This window comes from Labrus mixtus, chromosome 9, assembly GCF_963584025.1.
Source record: "Labrus mixtus chromosome 9, fLabMix1.1, whole genome shotgun sequence".
NCBI lineage: Eukaryota > Metazoa > Chordata > Actinopteri > Labriformes > Labridae > Labrus > Labrus mixtus.
In genome coordinates, this window is record NC_083620.1 from 8,497,605 (window position 1) to 8,513,146 (window position 15,542).

The following is a 15,542-nucleotide window of genomic DNA, read 5'->3' on the forward strand; positions in this document are numbered from 1 at the left end:
GGGCTAGGCTCTCTAGGTGGTTTGTAGTGGTAATCTGCTGGCACCACTCACTTACCCCTCCCATTTTGCTACTTTTAAAGTACATTTTAATGGAAGTGTTATTTTAGAATAAAATAAATTATATTGTAATAAACCTGTTATACATCTTCCTAAATTGATTGATTTAACCCATTACAGTGTTAACTAAAACCCTTCTCTTCACAGATACTCCCAGTCTAAGTTTTCAATAAATTTACATTTTCTTTTGGAACCACGCCTCTGTCTTGATTCAGTTGTCGAACCTGTGTTGCCTTTGTCTGATAAAGGTGTTTATATATTCCCTGGTGGTGTTGTTGGGTCAGTTAGATTATTGTTTCTTGTACTCCAACCCTGAGTGCCCCTTGCCACATTCGCACAATGATAACATCCACATTTTCCTTGATTCCTCATCTTTCATATTTGTCAGTTCCTTTCACCTAGTTTGAACATTGTCATTCAACCCAGTATGACCCAACTTAAGTACACTCATTATGATGAGTTCCTCCCTTTTGTTCCTTTCATATTACAACAGACTTTTGTATTTTGGACAACCCCCTTCCTTTCTGATCATCATAGTGGTGATGGAAATGTTTTCTTCTTCTTGCAGACTTTAGGCATGACATGCACATTGCTGCCAAGAACCAGTGTGATGATGATAATGATTTTGCCACTATCAGACCTATCTCCTGGAATATAACCTGTGTTTTTTAAGAAGCATATCATTGTCTTGGCTCTCTCTTTTTGTCAATCTCCATTTTCTAATATTGCAAAATAGAGAGAGAAGGTCTTAGCGCTAAGTTTTGTAAGTGCAATAAATAACTCCCTCACTCCAAATGGACATTGCATCAGCATGTGCAAAGCTGACTCCAAGGACTCCACGATGCCCACAGCAGCCAACAGCTGTGCTGCCCTACTAGCACCAAGCCACTGGCTATCCCACAGTGTCCCAACCTCAACCTTGCCAACCTGACGTCCTCACTTTGTGGAATGCTAAGAGCTAGCCTCAATGTGTTATGAAACCCACAATTTACAAGACGCTGTTGTTAGTATTGCATGAATGGATTATAAATCGGACATTTATAATGCTTATAACACTTCATAAACCTAGCTATAAGTTGTTATAAACACATATAAATGTTCTCATATTAATAGGTTGATAAAAATATTAAAATAGACTGAACTTGTATTTGTATAAACTCTGCACAGATTGACTAATTTGGCTAAACCAATATGCAACATGTTGGACTACAGGTGCTATTGGACTACACCAGACTTAGACACTGGTCATCATCCACTGGTCACCTGCCAAAGTCGTCCCCTCCTCCTCCTCCTGCTCCTCCTGCTGCTCCTCCTCCGGCCTGTCCACTCACTCTGGAGGTTATTACGCTCTTCATGCTGATTAGGTCTGAATGAATGGCTGTCTTTGTTCGGCTCCGGTTCCCACGACCCGGCATTCGCCTGGCAGTCGCGTGGCTCTTAGAACAGGGGCCCTCGCTTCAAGGGACCCCAAAGGCTGGGAAGGGCGGGGGGGTGGGGCATGTGGTCGATCTGACATCTGCTCGCTAACAGATCCCACCAGCAGATGTCTTACATTTGAAAGCATTGAAGGTGATCAAAGCTTGCTCATCGTATTTGAAACAAGTCCATAAAAAAAAGACATCTAGCAGAAGGAGGATTTAAATGAGAAACAATTCAAAGTTATACTAATTTACTTTTATATTTTTGAGAAGTGCCTTTTAAAGTCGAGCCTGTCCTGTAGGCTATATGGGTTGATATATTCTCAGGTGAGTTTTCGGTCCATTGTGTCTCTCGTGCGCTTTGAGGGAATAGGTCTGGCCTTTTTTTGTAAAGTGTAACGTTGCTCCTGAATAGATAAGTCGAGGGGCTCCCCGGAGTACAACATGGCAACTACATACTCTTGTTCCTCCCTGGGAGAAGAGGAAACAGCAGTTTTGTCTTTTTTTTTTTTTTTTTTTTCTTGCTGGGTGGAGAGTTGGGTGGGAGGGTGCGGAATGGTGCATGGTTTCAGGCTGGACATCTGTCGCTTGTAGGGGGTGGGGGGTGTTTCCAGGCCGGGACTCTCGGTTATTGAATGGAGCTAGTGACCTGTCATTCTTGACTGATGGGACCCCGTGTGTGGGAAAATCCGGCAGCCAAAGAGTTGGAGCATTCACATGCTAATTGCGTCCGATAAATAAGAGGGTCGCGCCGCGCCGAGGGCCCTAGAGACGCACTGAGATCCAGAGCAGAGCGCGCAGACACCCGAGAGGAAACATGACTGCTGCATCCATGGCGCACAACGTGGGGAAACATGCCAGTGCCAAGGCGGAAAGAAAGGTATTTTACTGCTTGGATATGCTATAGATCTACTTCTCCTTAAGGTTTGGACACATGGGCTCCAGCGTGACGGCTCGCCACCTTTGCCGCCTTTAACTGACGTATTTTTTTTTTACCCTCACAGCTGAGGAAGCCGCTTATTGAGAGGAAACGACGAGAGAGGATAAACAATTGTTTGGATCAGCTGAAAGAAACTGTTATCGGAGCGTTCAGGCTGGATGTGAGTACATGTCCTCACGTCTCTCATCTCATAAACAAGTAAACAATGTGTTATGGATCAAGTTGTAACTCCAATGATGCTCGTTTCCTAACAGCAATCCAAACTGGAAAAGGCGGATATTCTAGAGATGACAGTGAAGCATTTGCAAAACATCCAAAGCCACAAAGTCAACGGTACGTAACATGGATTTTTACTGCTACTTTTTTTCTCTATGGGGTCATAACTTCCGGGTAAGCTGATGGTTATAGTCAGGTTAATGTTATCTGTTCATGTTTGTCTTGGGTCAATAACAAGGAGATTCCAACTGAAATATGCCATGAGTTTGAAATCCCTTGTGATAGTTATTTTGAGACAGCATCTGCACAAAACATGTATAATGTTCTGTATGTAGCTCTAAAGTGGATTTAAGAGAGGTGTTTGTATTCTGGTCTGGTGTATTGTTTTTAGGAGTTTCCTGATTAGTTGAAGCCGTTTTACTATAGATGCATGTTGTGCTGTCACCACCAGGGGGTGCTATAACTTCACACTTTTTCCTTGCAGACCCCACAATAGGCCTGGAGGCCCAGCAGAAATACAGCACAGGCTACATCCAGTGCATGCACGAGGTCCACAACATGCTCCTCACCTGCGACTGGATGGACAAAACCCTGGGCTCCCGTCTGCTGAACCACCTCCTCAAGTCCCTGCCCAGGCCCACTGATGAGCGACCCCTCCATCCCTCACCCAGGCACGATGTTCCTCCTTCCCCTCCTGGCACGGGGCTCCACTGCAGCCCCCTCAGAGGGGACCTCCAGCTTCAGAGAGAAGCACCCACCTGCCACGTGTCTGGACCCCCAGAGAGAGCTGCTGTCCACAGCTCCCACCTGGGGCTGCTGGACATGTGGAGGCCCTGGTGACCTGGTGGATGTAATGAGCTTGGTTCTCAATTTTTGTTAGGCCATCCTCTGTTATGTATCTTATAGATATGTTGCTCAGAAAACAAACGTGGGGCAGTTTTGTTCCAGTGGTTATTATTATTATTGTAGTTTTGCTATAATGATTCTTTCCTCAGTACTTCCCTTCAGAAGTCAACTTCTCGTAGCCTGCATTGTAGAAGGCTCTTATTACTCTTCTGTGTATTTATTGTATTAACAGCTTTATTTATTGGATTTAATATTGCTCTGCTTCTTAGACCACTTGCTTTGAACTATATAGAGATGTTTATGTCTTCCTTCTTTGCTTTATAATTAACCCAAATATTCATAATAATAAATAAAAAGTATTATACACTCTTGACTTTTTATCCAAGAACAGTCTTCTTTTCAGTAACTGAAATTGCTCCTGTAACTGGACATTACTGGATAAGTGTCCATAGAGTGCAGAAAGACTAAACATGACACGAGCCCGGCTCTAGGCATGGACAGAGTGGGGCAATGCCCTCCAAAAAATGTTCAGACAGCTCCACAAAATCATCCTTCATATCAATATTACGTAATAACGTAACGTAATAAAGTATTTTTATTTCATCCTTTGTCGGTTTGACCAATCATTAAGACGTCACATTCAAATACATTATGTGCTTATGTATTTTTAGATTCTACAGCTTTAGATAAAGATAACAGAGTACCCAAGTCTTGAAGTCTGGCACTAAGTGATATTACTTAATTGTGACCCTGTATAAACCAGCTCTCAGGGATGATTGAGCAGCAATACTTTCTAAGTCTTTTTTTAGGGTTAAGATACTGACTCTATCTTTAAAGAGGACATATTATCCCCCTTTCCAAACAGTCTCCTGTGGTCTAAATGAAACATCTGTGCTGTGCTTTGGTCAAACTATAACATGAATCAAGCACCAGAGGAGGTTTGTGACCCTGTATAAACCAGCTCTCTCAGAACGCTCCGTTTTGGTGTGTGTGTGTCTCTTTAAATTCAATGAGCCCCTCCCTGAGTTTTCCAGGTAGACATCACTCCTCTGTAGCGAGAATAAAAATGGCGGACCTGCGCAAAAGTTTTGTTCTAGGCTGGGGTTGGAGTCCATGGGTGGAGATACCATGGGAGGGGAGGGGATTTCTTTTACCATAAGCCCACCGTGACATCACAAGGAGAGCACACTTGAAACGGAGCATTTTTGTCTTTGTTGTACAACTCATGCAGACCACAAACCAAAGGACTGGATGGGTTTATTTCACATTTTGTGGGTTGGTAGACACTCAGATTACCCAAATATACTGTATGTTCAAAAACACTGTACAAGTGGATTTTTTAATAAAATGTCCCCTTTAAAGTGACCACACTTACAATTAAAGAAAACTACCAGCAGACTTTTAAAACCAGCCAGAATAGTTCATTTGTACTTAGTCCCGCCCCTTTCTAGGCAAATAGCTAATTATAGATTTGGACTTTGGGGTGGCCAATCATATAATTTAAGGGGGGCCCATGCCACCCCTCTAGACACAGCCCTATAAACAAGCATCAAACAAGGACCCAGAAACTGAAGCAGTGTTTGGGGAAAGAAACGTTCTCTTGCTGTGTTTAATGTCTGTTTCCGTGCTACTAGAAAGAAGCTACTGAACAACTTTAGCCTTTGTGTGACAGTTTTGCCCCCAAATGTTTGAACACATTTCCAGAAACTGAGGCTCAATTTCTCAAAACTCTAAAAATAAACTGTAAAGAGTTCACTACATTGTCTGTGCTCTTAAACACACAATTACTGACACATCAGTGTTCAGTTGATGCTCTGAAAGATACAATCATTTCATAACTGCAGTTATGAAATGATTTTTCAATTCAAAACACGACCATCAATAGTGTTCACGTTTGTGTTGGCCATGTTACATATTCACATGCAGACAAGTGTTTGCTTGATTTTTGTCCTGAAACAGCTTTTACAGTAATATAAACTCAGCTCACCTGTAAGGACAACGAGAAACACAACAGAGAAAATCAGTGCACTGATACAAAAAGGTAATGAAATATTTAATCGTTACTGCAATACAAAGAGTACATTTGAACTGACAAAACATGAGCAAGATACAATGAAACAGATCACTGTGTACCTGATTAAAGTGCGTCACCTGAGGGGTCTTTTAGCCTCTGACTCCGAGTCTCTCTCTTAATTGAGTTTGCACAGTTTGAGCAACATGAGTGAGACGAATGTGTTGTATTTTGAAGGCCAAAGTTTCTCGGTGAACAAAAAGTGATGAGATTTGTGTTCAGAGATTTGCAGGGCTGCCTCATAGTCACACTCAAAGCAGATATTGGTTCATGGTCGTCAGCAGTGCAGGGGGGGGGGGGGGGGGGCTTAGGAACTCAAGCTTCCAGTTCACTTTTACTCTGGTCCATGTGAGACTTGGAGCAGCCAATCTCCACCCAAATGTTCAAAGCAAAGCGTAGGGATTCTCTGAGTGCATTCATCCTGCAATCATGATGTCTTACTTTTCAAATTTCATCTTTCGAGGCTTTTAAATAGCACCACAAGAAATGTGGAAAGGATGTGTGGAAAGCTCCAAAGAGGCCAGTTGGACAATTATGGTTTGGTTTGGGGAGTGACTGATGCATTTATCTGCAAACAGGTGTTTAGTCTGAGGTATTAATGACACAGATCACTTTTTACACAGAATTGGTGATGAATGGATTCAAAATTAAATCGTTTTATGGCACAAAAGTGACATTCTTTATGAAAATGTGCCCTTTGTAGATCCTCCACATTCATAATAAGTCAGATGGAGGGATAAGGGTCGTTGTGAGCCGTGAAGTCTCAACACAGCCTTCTCAATTTGTGCGCACAACTCGTCACGAAGTGTCCACATGTAGGCGATAGTCCTGGTGCCATTAAGTTAAAAAAAAAAAAAAAAAAAGATGTACTGCATCATTGGTTTCAGAACAGTAAAAACCTCGCTATTATTGTCGTTATGATTGGTCGCCACATGGAGCCAGGCGTCTGGTCCAGGTCTGAAGAGAGGAAGACAGAGAGGGGGGTGCCTGGTCCCTGAGCGGGGCTCACTAACAAAAGCGAGTCGAGACAGCTGCTCTCTCCACAGTCCACACCATTAAAGATCTGGAACAGAGATCTGGAGGTGGCGAGGTGCCAAAATCCTCCCACTTGAAAGGTCTGAAACTCTTCCTTCATTATGGGCACTCGAGTTTTTGTGGCGCTTCAGGCGGAAATGCTGCGCAATTGTGGAACCGTGCGTAAAATAGCACCTGTATGAGTACATGGTTTAATTCACCTGGAAGGTTGCACAGATGCCCTCGTGCTCTCCTTTTCCATCAGACAGAACTGTCCTTTTGTTGTGGTGATTTGCATGATAATACACTGCACCCAACATGTATAATAACGAGGGCAGAGAGGGCGCTCTTATTAGGCCTCAACAAATAGACAGTGTGCGCAAAAGTCTGATTACGCTCATCCAAATTCAGAATGTCAAATTATTGCTCAAAACTTAAATTGTTTTTTGATGAATCTTCTCTTATTTTGCAACATATGACGCAGTCTTAATATCCTATAACTGTGAGTTTTTAACGAAACACATCAGACATTTTCTGCTTTGCTGAAAACTTGAGATTGCAGTTGCACAGAAATCCAGGAGTCACCAAACAACGAGGAGAACAAACGAGGCGCAGGGCAACACCTGTCGCTTTCTTTGGAGAAGGGCCCTTAATTCCCCCGGCTGATTCAGTTTGGGCCGAGGGGCCGCCAGCAGCAGCTGCCAACTGAAGGCATCGCGTTACATCCTCCAAACAGCCGGCCGGGTAAATCTGCTGAGGCTGAGGCAGAGAGGCCAACAGAAAGAGGACTCGGTAGGGCAGAAACAAAAACAGAGCCAGTGCTGAGACTCATGTAAGCAACACTGATCTGCTCTGATGTGTAAAAGTAGTCAAACATCGTAACAATTAAAAGAAAGAAGCTGCCTTTTCAACAAAGAATATTTTATTTCGAAGTTTAGACCTACATCATTGCTAACAATAATTAACCTAAGAGTGCATTTAACAGTTACTAGACCAGTAAATAAGGTTTTATTATTATTTTTCAGTGTATGTATCATTCAGACATCTACATATGCTTCTGCAAAATAATGAACTTTATACAGCTGGATTAAACTGCACTACACACAGTCAATTGGAATCAACACTTGGAGAAAAAACAGTGCGTTCGGTCCCCTAACCCAACAAACTGTCTGATTAAAACCATCCAGATCCTCGGGGCGCAGACCGGGTCTGACCGGAGACAAAGGGAGTGGGCGCTCATTGGCTCCGGCCGTGTGCGCTCTGTTGTCCCCCAGCGAGAGCAGCCCAGCCCCTATTCACATGTTAATAAGCCCCTATAAATACTAACAACAGCCCCTCAGCGCTGGCACCACGTCTCACTAGGATTGCACAATAAACACAGGGCGCCTCGCCTCTGAGTTTCCTTCTTCTTCTTCTTCTTCTTCTTCTTCCAGTAACCAGTTCCGTTTGCCAGCTGCTCCTCGCTGAGGATTGCGGAGGAAGAAGCAGCGGTGGGAGAAGCCAGAGAAGCGGCGATACGACCAACATGGCCCCCGCGGCTCGGCCCAGCGTTACCGGACCCGGTTCAGAGGACGATGAGTCCTACTACGGGGTTCAGAGGGCGGACAGAAAGGTATTTGTTTGGGGAATAACACGCACTTGTCACATCGGCTTAAGCTTTATTACTACAACAGCTAGTAACATAAAAATGCATTAGGCTACTTGAACTCATATCCAGAAGAAAAAAAACAATAGCCTGTCTTTTTGTGTATGAATTAAGTGTGATGTTTGTCCCTGCAGACCAGGAAACCTCTGGTGGAGAAGAAGAGGAGAGCTCGCATCAACGACAGTTTGCAGGAGCTGCGGACCCTCCTGGCAGACACAGACGTGAGTAGTACATCAGTCCCCTCCCCCTGCATCTCTCCACTTACCTGGACAGATGACACACATGGAGATTCTGGTTCTGATCGAGCTTGTTTGTCTGGTTTCCACAGTTTCACTCCAAGATGGAGAACGCAGAGGTGCTGGAGATGACGGTGAAGAAGGTGGAGGACATTCTGAAGAACCGGAGCCAAGGTCTGCACATCTCTGTTCACCCACACTCTGGAGTATTATCTGTAAAAAAAATAAGTGTGATGGAGAAATGTTATGCAACCAAACGGATCATTTTATCTCTCAGCAAATAATCAAACTCATTAATGTTGTGTGACCTGACTTAATTTAAACAACCAAGTCATCATTTAAAATGTATCACCATGATTCTAAATCACAGTCAGAAGTCCAGATTGATATCACGAGGAGTATTTCACAGTTCTACATTTTACAGGAAAGACCACAACCCTCACTGTAACAAGTAGCTTCACTCATCCATGTTTTTTTAAGGGTCGACCCCAACAAATGGTCCCGGGGTTTTCAACTGGAGAGTAAAGCAAATTAAAAATGTAGTCCTGCTCGAACGAAGTTTTTTTTGTTGCTTGACCCCTTCTGGATATTAGAATCAGAGTCTCCACAAATGTAGTGATTAAGTGATCCCACGGCAAAAAGGTTGGGGACCATTTATTAAGAGCATAAGAGCAACCTTGAGTCAGTCTGTGAATGGGTACAGATCCGATTCCTTTACATCTGGATAGCCAGAAAAAAGTGACATTCCTTACATCATTCCTTGAAGTCATGAGATTTGTTAAAGACCCTGCTGCTATAGCGTGGCTGGGACCACGAGCAGCCTGATGCACGACTCTCCAGTCATTTCATTGTCTTTGTTTGTCCTCCAACAGAAACAGACACGCTGAACAGAGAAGCCAGCGAGAGGTTTGCAGCCGGCTACATCCAGTGCATGCACGAGGTCCACATGTTCGTGTCCAGCTGTCCGGGGATAGATTCCACCGTGGCGGCGGAGCTCCTCAACCACCTGCTGGAGTGTATGCCACTGAACGAGGACCACCTCCAGGACGTGCTGATGGATCTGATCACTGACACGTCTGGGAGCAACGGCAGCACTTGGCACGGAGGCAACGAGTCGCTCTGCACGCCTCTTGATTCGCCCGGAGGAAGGAGCATGTCCAGCGGCTCGTCCTCCGCCCTCTCTCCAGCCCCCTCCACCACCTCCAGCGAGGACCTGTGCTCCGACCTGGACGAGACCGACAGTGAGCACAACCAGAGCTCCACAGATGCCTCGGAGAACAGGGAGGCCCTGAGCATCCACACGGTGGCCTACCCTCGGTCCATGTGGAGACCCTGGTAGGGTCTGGATTTGGACGCGGTGTAAATGGAGATGTATAAAAGATCCTTTCGTCTTGTTTGTGGACTTTTTTAAAAATCCGAGACACTGGGCGGAGGAAAATTCCAACCTTTGACTCAGGAACATTTCAAACACATTCACCCCTGCAGATGTTGTGGCCACATGCACATAGGATATTTTTGGGGGATTTCCAACATTACAAGAATCAGTGACCATTGTGTATACGGTTATAGGACAAACTACATCCTCAGAAGAAGAAAACTCAGCTGCGCTTTGGATGGACATGAGGAAGTAGCAGCCTTCTTTGCACTCTGGGAAATGTAGGAAACCCCTCAGTGGGGTAGAAGTGAACCATGTAAGTCGTAGAGCAGTCTTTTCTTTTTACGACAACACATCTGAGGTTCAGACAGAAAGCAGCCCCTCGTCCTCTTTTCAGCCGGGACTCCCGGGCTGCTGGTTCTCTGTTGTGACTCTTTCTCACTCCTGGAAAAAGCGGAAACCTAACCCATCAAAGGACACTTGAGGAGCAGTATAAGTTCACACTTCTGCCTGTGTATATTGTGTTTGTATGTGGAGGGATAAAAAGCTCTTTTAGAAACTCAGAACTTTGGCGATGCCTCTGATTAATATAAATATTTCTATTGTATTTCTTAAAAGCCTGTAGTTTATTGGACCAGTAGCGTCTTTCAGAATGACCCCTTAATGTTGTAACGATATTTAGGAATGCCAATAAATGTATGAATTTGTTTAATAAAATAATGTATAGAAGAAGCTGCTGCTCCTTTGTTTTGACTCGTGACTCTGGCGACCTCAGACATCCAAAACACAAAACGGCTGTTTGCTCTTTTAATCTGTTTTCAATCATGTGATAGTTTTTCTACTGTGTTGAAGGTAAACTTTCATCTTAGAGCACATTTAAGCTTCTTGGTGTTTGTTATTGTGGACAGAGGAAGAGAGGATGGGAGGACATTTCTGCACGATGGAGACAGACAGACGTAAGCTTCTTGTTTTGGCTACGATCCACAGCAGCCTTTGTTCAATATACAATATGATTATTATTGGTCAATAATTAAAGACTTGCAACACAGTGCTCCCAAAAATATAACTACATATCATTTAGGCTCCTTGATGCATTTTAAAACACCGACCGAGCTCTTCATCAGGTGCTCTAAACCAGTCGTTCTCAACTGGTTTAGCCTCAGGACCAACCACCATGAGAAATCACAACCAGTCAGATTCATTTAATGAAACATGTTGCCGCTTTGACCTCAGCTGATTCAACACGTGACAAAAACGAAAAAACGTGTTTAAAAGGCACTCCATGGACTTTTTGACGACGTTTACTCATTTGTGACCGGCTGAAAACAGCTCTGCGACCCACTTGTGGTTCCCGACCCACCAGTTGAGAACCACCGCTCTTAACGGGTTCAGGTGTTAGTTTTCAACAAAATCAGTCAGAGTCTGAGCCGCGGGCATGGACATCAGGGTTGAGCAAATCCAACCATGTTGCATTAAACTATATCATGAATTTTTTGTATATTTTCTGTTGATATCTAGAGAGGTGTGAAATCCTGTTTCATATTTACAGACTGTGTAGGTTTAAAGTCCTCTATGTTTAAAGCTTATCTAGTGAACTTGGATGTCCACTCCAACGGGTGGGACTCCAAGTGTGATTTGATTGATAACTAACCCTTCATTCATGTTCTGTCGGAAAGTTGTAAAAAGCTCATGAACACCCGCTCAATGCGGAACAACTACCCTGGAAACAATTAGGCACCCGACTTGACATCATAATCCTCGTCACATGGGGGGCAAAAGAGGTTTTGTTAATGTTCAGATAGTAAGTCATGTATTGCACATCAACCTGTTGCTCAAACCTGTAACAGACATTACACATCCTGCATGCTGTTTGGGTCACGTTCTGGAAAACAGGGAACTGGACCCAATTGTAGATTTATTAAAAAAAATTATTTTAACAAAGAAAGCAAACAAAACACTTACTTGATTTAAATTCCAAAACGTCCAACAAAATTCCACAAAGGAAAACTTGGAGTCAAACACTGGAGGGTAGAGAAGAAGCTAAACACTGAGACTAAAGACAAGGTGCAATCAAACACAGGTGAGGCAAACAACACAGGTGAAGACAATCAGGGTGATCAGAACACACAGAGGCAGGAGGACAGACAAGAGAAGAAAAACTGGAGACAAAAACTAAAAAAATCAAACAGGACACAGACTAAACTAGGACAAGAAACACCAGGGAAGAGTGAGAAAATCTAAACTCTGAAAATATACAAAGCCAATTAAGACCAAATCATGACACTTTGTTGTTGTTTATTTTTGCAACATTCAGCCTTTCTGAACTGAAATCACATGAACACACTGAAGCTGGACGGACGACTTCCCAACCTCAGAAACTGGGACCCTCCGAGAAGCACCTGAATGCACCATAATTAACTGGACCTGTTTATCATACAGCACCACATGAAGGGCATCGGTTTGTCGGGTTTGAAAAATGTGTTTGTGTAAACATTAAGTGAATAAAATGTGATACTCGAGCCACAACATTGAGAGTCTTCTTGAATTGCATCCGGCAGTTTTTTACGACTCTGCACCTGAAGAATTGATGTGTGTGTGTGTGTTTGCTGACTTTATCACTTTTCATCTTCCATACATTCCCACTGTAAATAAAATCTAGTTTGGGGGTTCCTGATAGCCTAGTGGTTATGTCGCTCACCACATGTGCAGAGGCTAAAGTCCTCATTGCATCGGCCGTCAGTTTGAATCCGGCCTCGGCCCCCTTCCTGCATGTCATCCCCCCCCCCTCCAGTGTTTCCTGTCTTTCTTCAGCTGTCCTCTCCAATAAATCCAAAAAGGCCCAAAACATATCTGAATAAATAGAAGCTTGTGTAAAGTGTGTGTTGTGCGTTTTCTCTCCTCACAAAATGCTTTTTGCTTCAGTTCCACATACATTCAATCTGCAGAATAACAGAACCTCATTACAAGCTTTCCTCTTCCTTAACAACACCCCAGGCCTGCCGTCACTCCTTTGACAAAAGTCGCGCCTCCCAGATGTGTCTCCTCTCTCACCTCACATTCAACGAGCACATCATCAAAGACCTGTGAGATCCTGTCTGTTCTGCCCGGACCAACCTCAGGGACGCACCAACATACGCCTTCACTTCCTGCTTTAGGAGGGAATGAAGAATAAAATGAAAGCAAGCTGTGCGTTTTATGTCCCAGAGTTGAAAGGGAAGATAAGCCAGGAGAGGATCAGGCCACATGTCAGTATGCTGGTGCTTCTCTAAGCCTTACAGCGGATGGAGGAAATCAAACCTCTGCAGAAATGTTCAGACTCAAGTGCAGCCTTCTTGAGAGTGCATCCTCTAAATGTAGACAGGATATTTTAGTTGTTCAGAATCATCACTCTAGGAATAGATGAGCAGTTTCATCTCATGTAGGCATCCGAGGGAATCACACAGCAGGTCACCTCGCTAAAAAAAAGTGTTAAAAGCAAATCAGGTGCAGGTAGCAGTTCTGGTAAGCAAAGCAGAAACTAAATCTGTTATATGGAGCAAAATCAAAGAGCAGTGGCGGGTGTTACGGGACAAAGACACTAAGGAGAGGCGTTTTATATGAGATCCAGCAGGACGTCAGAGAGGGAAGGTCACAGGGGAGAAGAGTGCCTGATCAGCAGGATGAGAGTCCAATCCAATCCAATCCGACTTTATTTATAGAGCACATTTAAAAACAACAGAGTTGGCCAAAGTGCTTTCCATCAAATAGATGAAAAGCATAAAAAGAGAGAAGGAAAAATAACAATCGAGGAAGCAAAACAAAACAAACAAACAAAAAATAATAAAACAATAGAAAACAAACAAAGTCTCATACTGGGTCAAGGAACCCCAAAGCATACAGATAAGCTTTTAGATGAGATTTAAACCCAGTGGGAGCCAGCCTAACCTGGGGGGGGGGGGGGGGCAACTGGCTCCACAACTGAGAGGGCCTGGTCTCCCCTATGCTTCAGGCTAGTGTTAGATGCAACCAGAAGTGACTGATCAGCAGACCTCACTGACCGTGATGGGACATGTAAAAGGTCAGAGAGGGAGGATGGAGGCCAGCCCGTTCAATGATTTGTGAGCAAACAGCAACATCTTAAAATGGATCCTAAAATGGACAGGGAGCCAACGAAGGGCGGCCAGTTCCTGTTAGGAGTGGGTCACATCACACGAGATTCATCGCTACACTTCATCTGGAAACATCCGAGCAGAACGTCTTCAACCAGGTGGAAAGTGTGTTGGATCATGTCTTTTATTATCTGCCTCAAGAATGCAAATGAAAGAACTATGTGGAGAGTGAATGAGTTACATGCATTGATTTAAAAACAAAACACTTTTTAAGCATGCCTTCCCTTCCTGTCTGTTTCTCCTCTTGTTTCACGGTTTGGTTACCTGACTGTCAGATCTTTACAGCTGTAGCGTAAGGCGAGCTCTCCTCTCCTTTAAACGGGGAGTTTCAGCTTCTCCGCTCCTGGCTGTGGGTTTGTTGTTGCTCCTAAAGGGAGAACAAAACTCTACAGGAACACTTTTCTACCTGCAGCACTACTCAACAAAGATCGCACAAGATGATGCACTTGAACCATGTGAGGATGTTTAAAACTTTTGGGTGGGTTGTCTGTGTAAGTGCCATGTGATGTAATCGACTGTGTCAGTATCTTTGGAACTCTGAATCTCTTGTCTGCACAGCCTTTTTAGGTAAACAGGCCTTCTTATAAAGAAAGCTTGGATCTTGAATCTGCAAAACACTGGACTGATAACAAGGATGTGAGAACAATGAAGGTTTAATATAACAGTAGGCGGCGATAATGCCCCGCCTGGTAGCAGTCAACATTAAAAGAAGAAGAAGAAGAAGACAGAGGATGATTTCTGTAATATTCGGTTGAAATTCACACTTTCATTATCTGTTGGCAACTGACACTGGAGTCTTAAAAATGATGAATAGATTTGGGTGGAGCAGGAGGTAGAGGAGGCCACACACACACACACACACACACACACACACACACACACACACTGGACTCGGGGTGTGAACAGTCAAGGAAACACATTGAAATGGGAGCGGGCAGACACGCTGATCAAAGCTGTGACCATTTGACAGGAGAGTGTTAAACAGCCGCAGCTACAAAGGATACAAGCAGGCTCCCATTCTTCAAAGGGACACACACACACACACACACACACACACACACACACACACACACACACACACACACACACACACACACACACACACTGCTCATCAAGACCTCCAGGCTGTGGGCTGTCAGGGATGAACCCTTGTTGTAGGTGATGGAAAAAATATTCAGATATTATTAAGACATTAAATATACGACAGCGGCTGAGTCTGCATATGAATCTAATCCATACTGAATATGACGTCACACTGAGTAGTATGATCTGAAATTAAACAGTAGTATGCAATTTAGTGTTTGCGAGCCATGTAGGCCTGTACTGGACCAGCTAGAACTTTTAAGTTTGGTTGTGTTTGAAATCACACTCTCTCTCCGTCCTCCATACTCCCTTCATCTGTAGGGGACTTCATAGTGCACTCATTCGGCTCATTGGAAAGACAGTTCAGACACTCCTCGCTCTCTAGCCGGCCTCCGACTGACAAAACCAGACAGGTTAAAGGACCCACAATGCAATGCAGACTCACACAAAGCAGAGTTCAATAAACAGTTCACGTCGGTACACAGGTAAGCAA

At 43.9% G+C, this 15,542-nt stretch overlaps 2 protein-coding genes across 2 annotated transcripts; both read left to right on the top strand.

Moving 5' to 3' along the window:
- The first annotated feature begins 2,069 nt into the window (after nt 1–2,069).
- her8.2 (hairy-related 8.2) lies at nt 2,070–3,841 on the top strand. The gene is made up of 4 exons (XM_061045703.1): nt 2,070–2,355; nt 2,480–2,575; nt 2,670–2,748; nt 3,116–3,841. Exons 1-4 carry the CDS (start codon nt 2,293–2,295, stop codon nt 3,469–3,471), a joined length of 594 nt encoding a protein of 197 aa, XP_060901686.1. The 5' UTR covers nt 2,070–2,292; the 3' UTR covers nt 3,472–3,841.
- Nucleotides 3,842–8,039: 4,198 nt separating this feature from the next.
- On the top strand, nt 8,040–10,550 carry her13 (hairy-related 13). The gene is made up of 4 exons (XM_061046120.1): nt 8,040–8,174; nt 8,342–8,428; nt 8,536–8,617; nt 9,316–10,550. The coding sequence occupies exons 1-4, from the start codon at nt 8,088–8,090 to the stop codon at nt 9,780–9,782; spliced, it is 723 nt and encodes a 240-aa protein (XP_060902103.1). The 5' UTR covers nt 8,040–8,087; the 3' UTR covers nt 9,783–10,550.
- Nucleotides 10,551–15,542: the final 4,992 nt, after the last annotated feature.

What these genes read in the sequence shown, in the direction of transcription:
- her13 (XM_061046120.1), top strand. Translation starts at nt 8,088, where the DNA reads ATGGCCCCCGCGGCTCGGCCCAGCGTTACCGGACCCGGTTCAGAGGAC. An exon ending in TTCAGAGGGCGGACAGAAAG is followed by an intron (nt 8,175 to 8,341) that starts GTATTTGTTTGG and finishes TTGTCCCTGCAG; the next exon opens with ACCAGGAAACCTCTGGTGGA. An exon ending in TCTGAAGAACCGGAGCCAAG is followed by an intron (nt 8,618 to 9,315) that starts GTCTGCACATCT and finishes GTCCTCCAACAG; the next exon opens with AAACAGACACGCTGAACAGA.
- her8.2 (XM_061045703.1), top strand. Translation starts at nt 2,293, where the DNA reads ATGACTGCTGCATCCATGGCGCACAACGTGGGGAAACATGCCAGTGCC. An exon ending in GTGCCAAGGCGGAAAGAAAG is followed by an intron (nt 2,356 to 2,479) that starts GTATTTTACTGC and finishes TTACCCTCACAG; the next exon opens with CTGAGGAAGCCGCTTATTGA. An exon ending in TCGGAGCGTTCAGGCTGGAT is followed by an intron (nt 2,576 to 2,669) that starts GTGAGTACATGT and finishes GTTTCCTAACAG; the next exon opens with CAATCCAAACTGGAAAAGGC.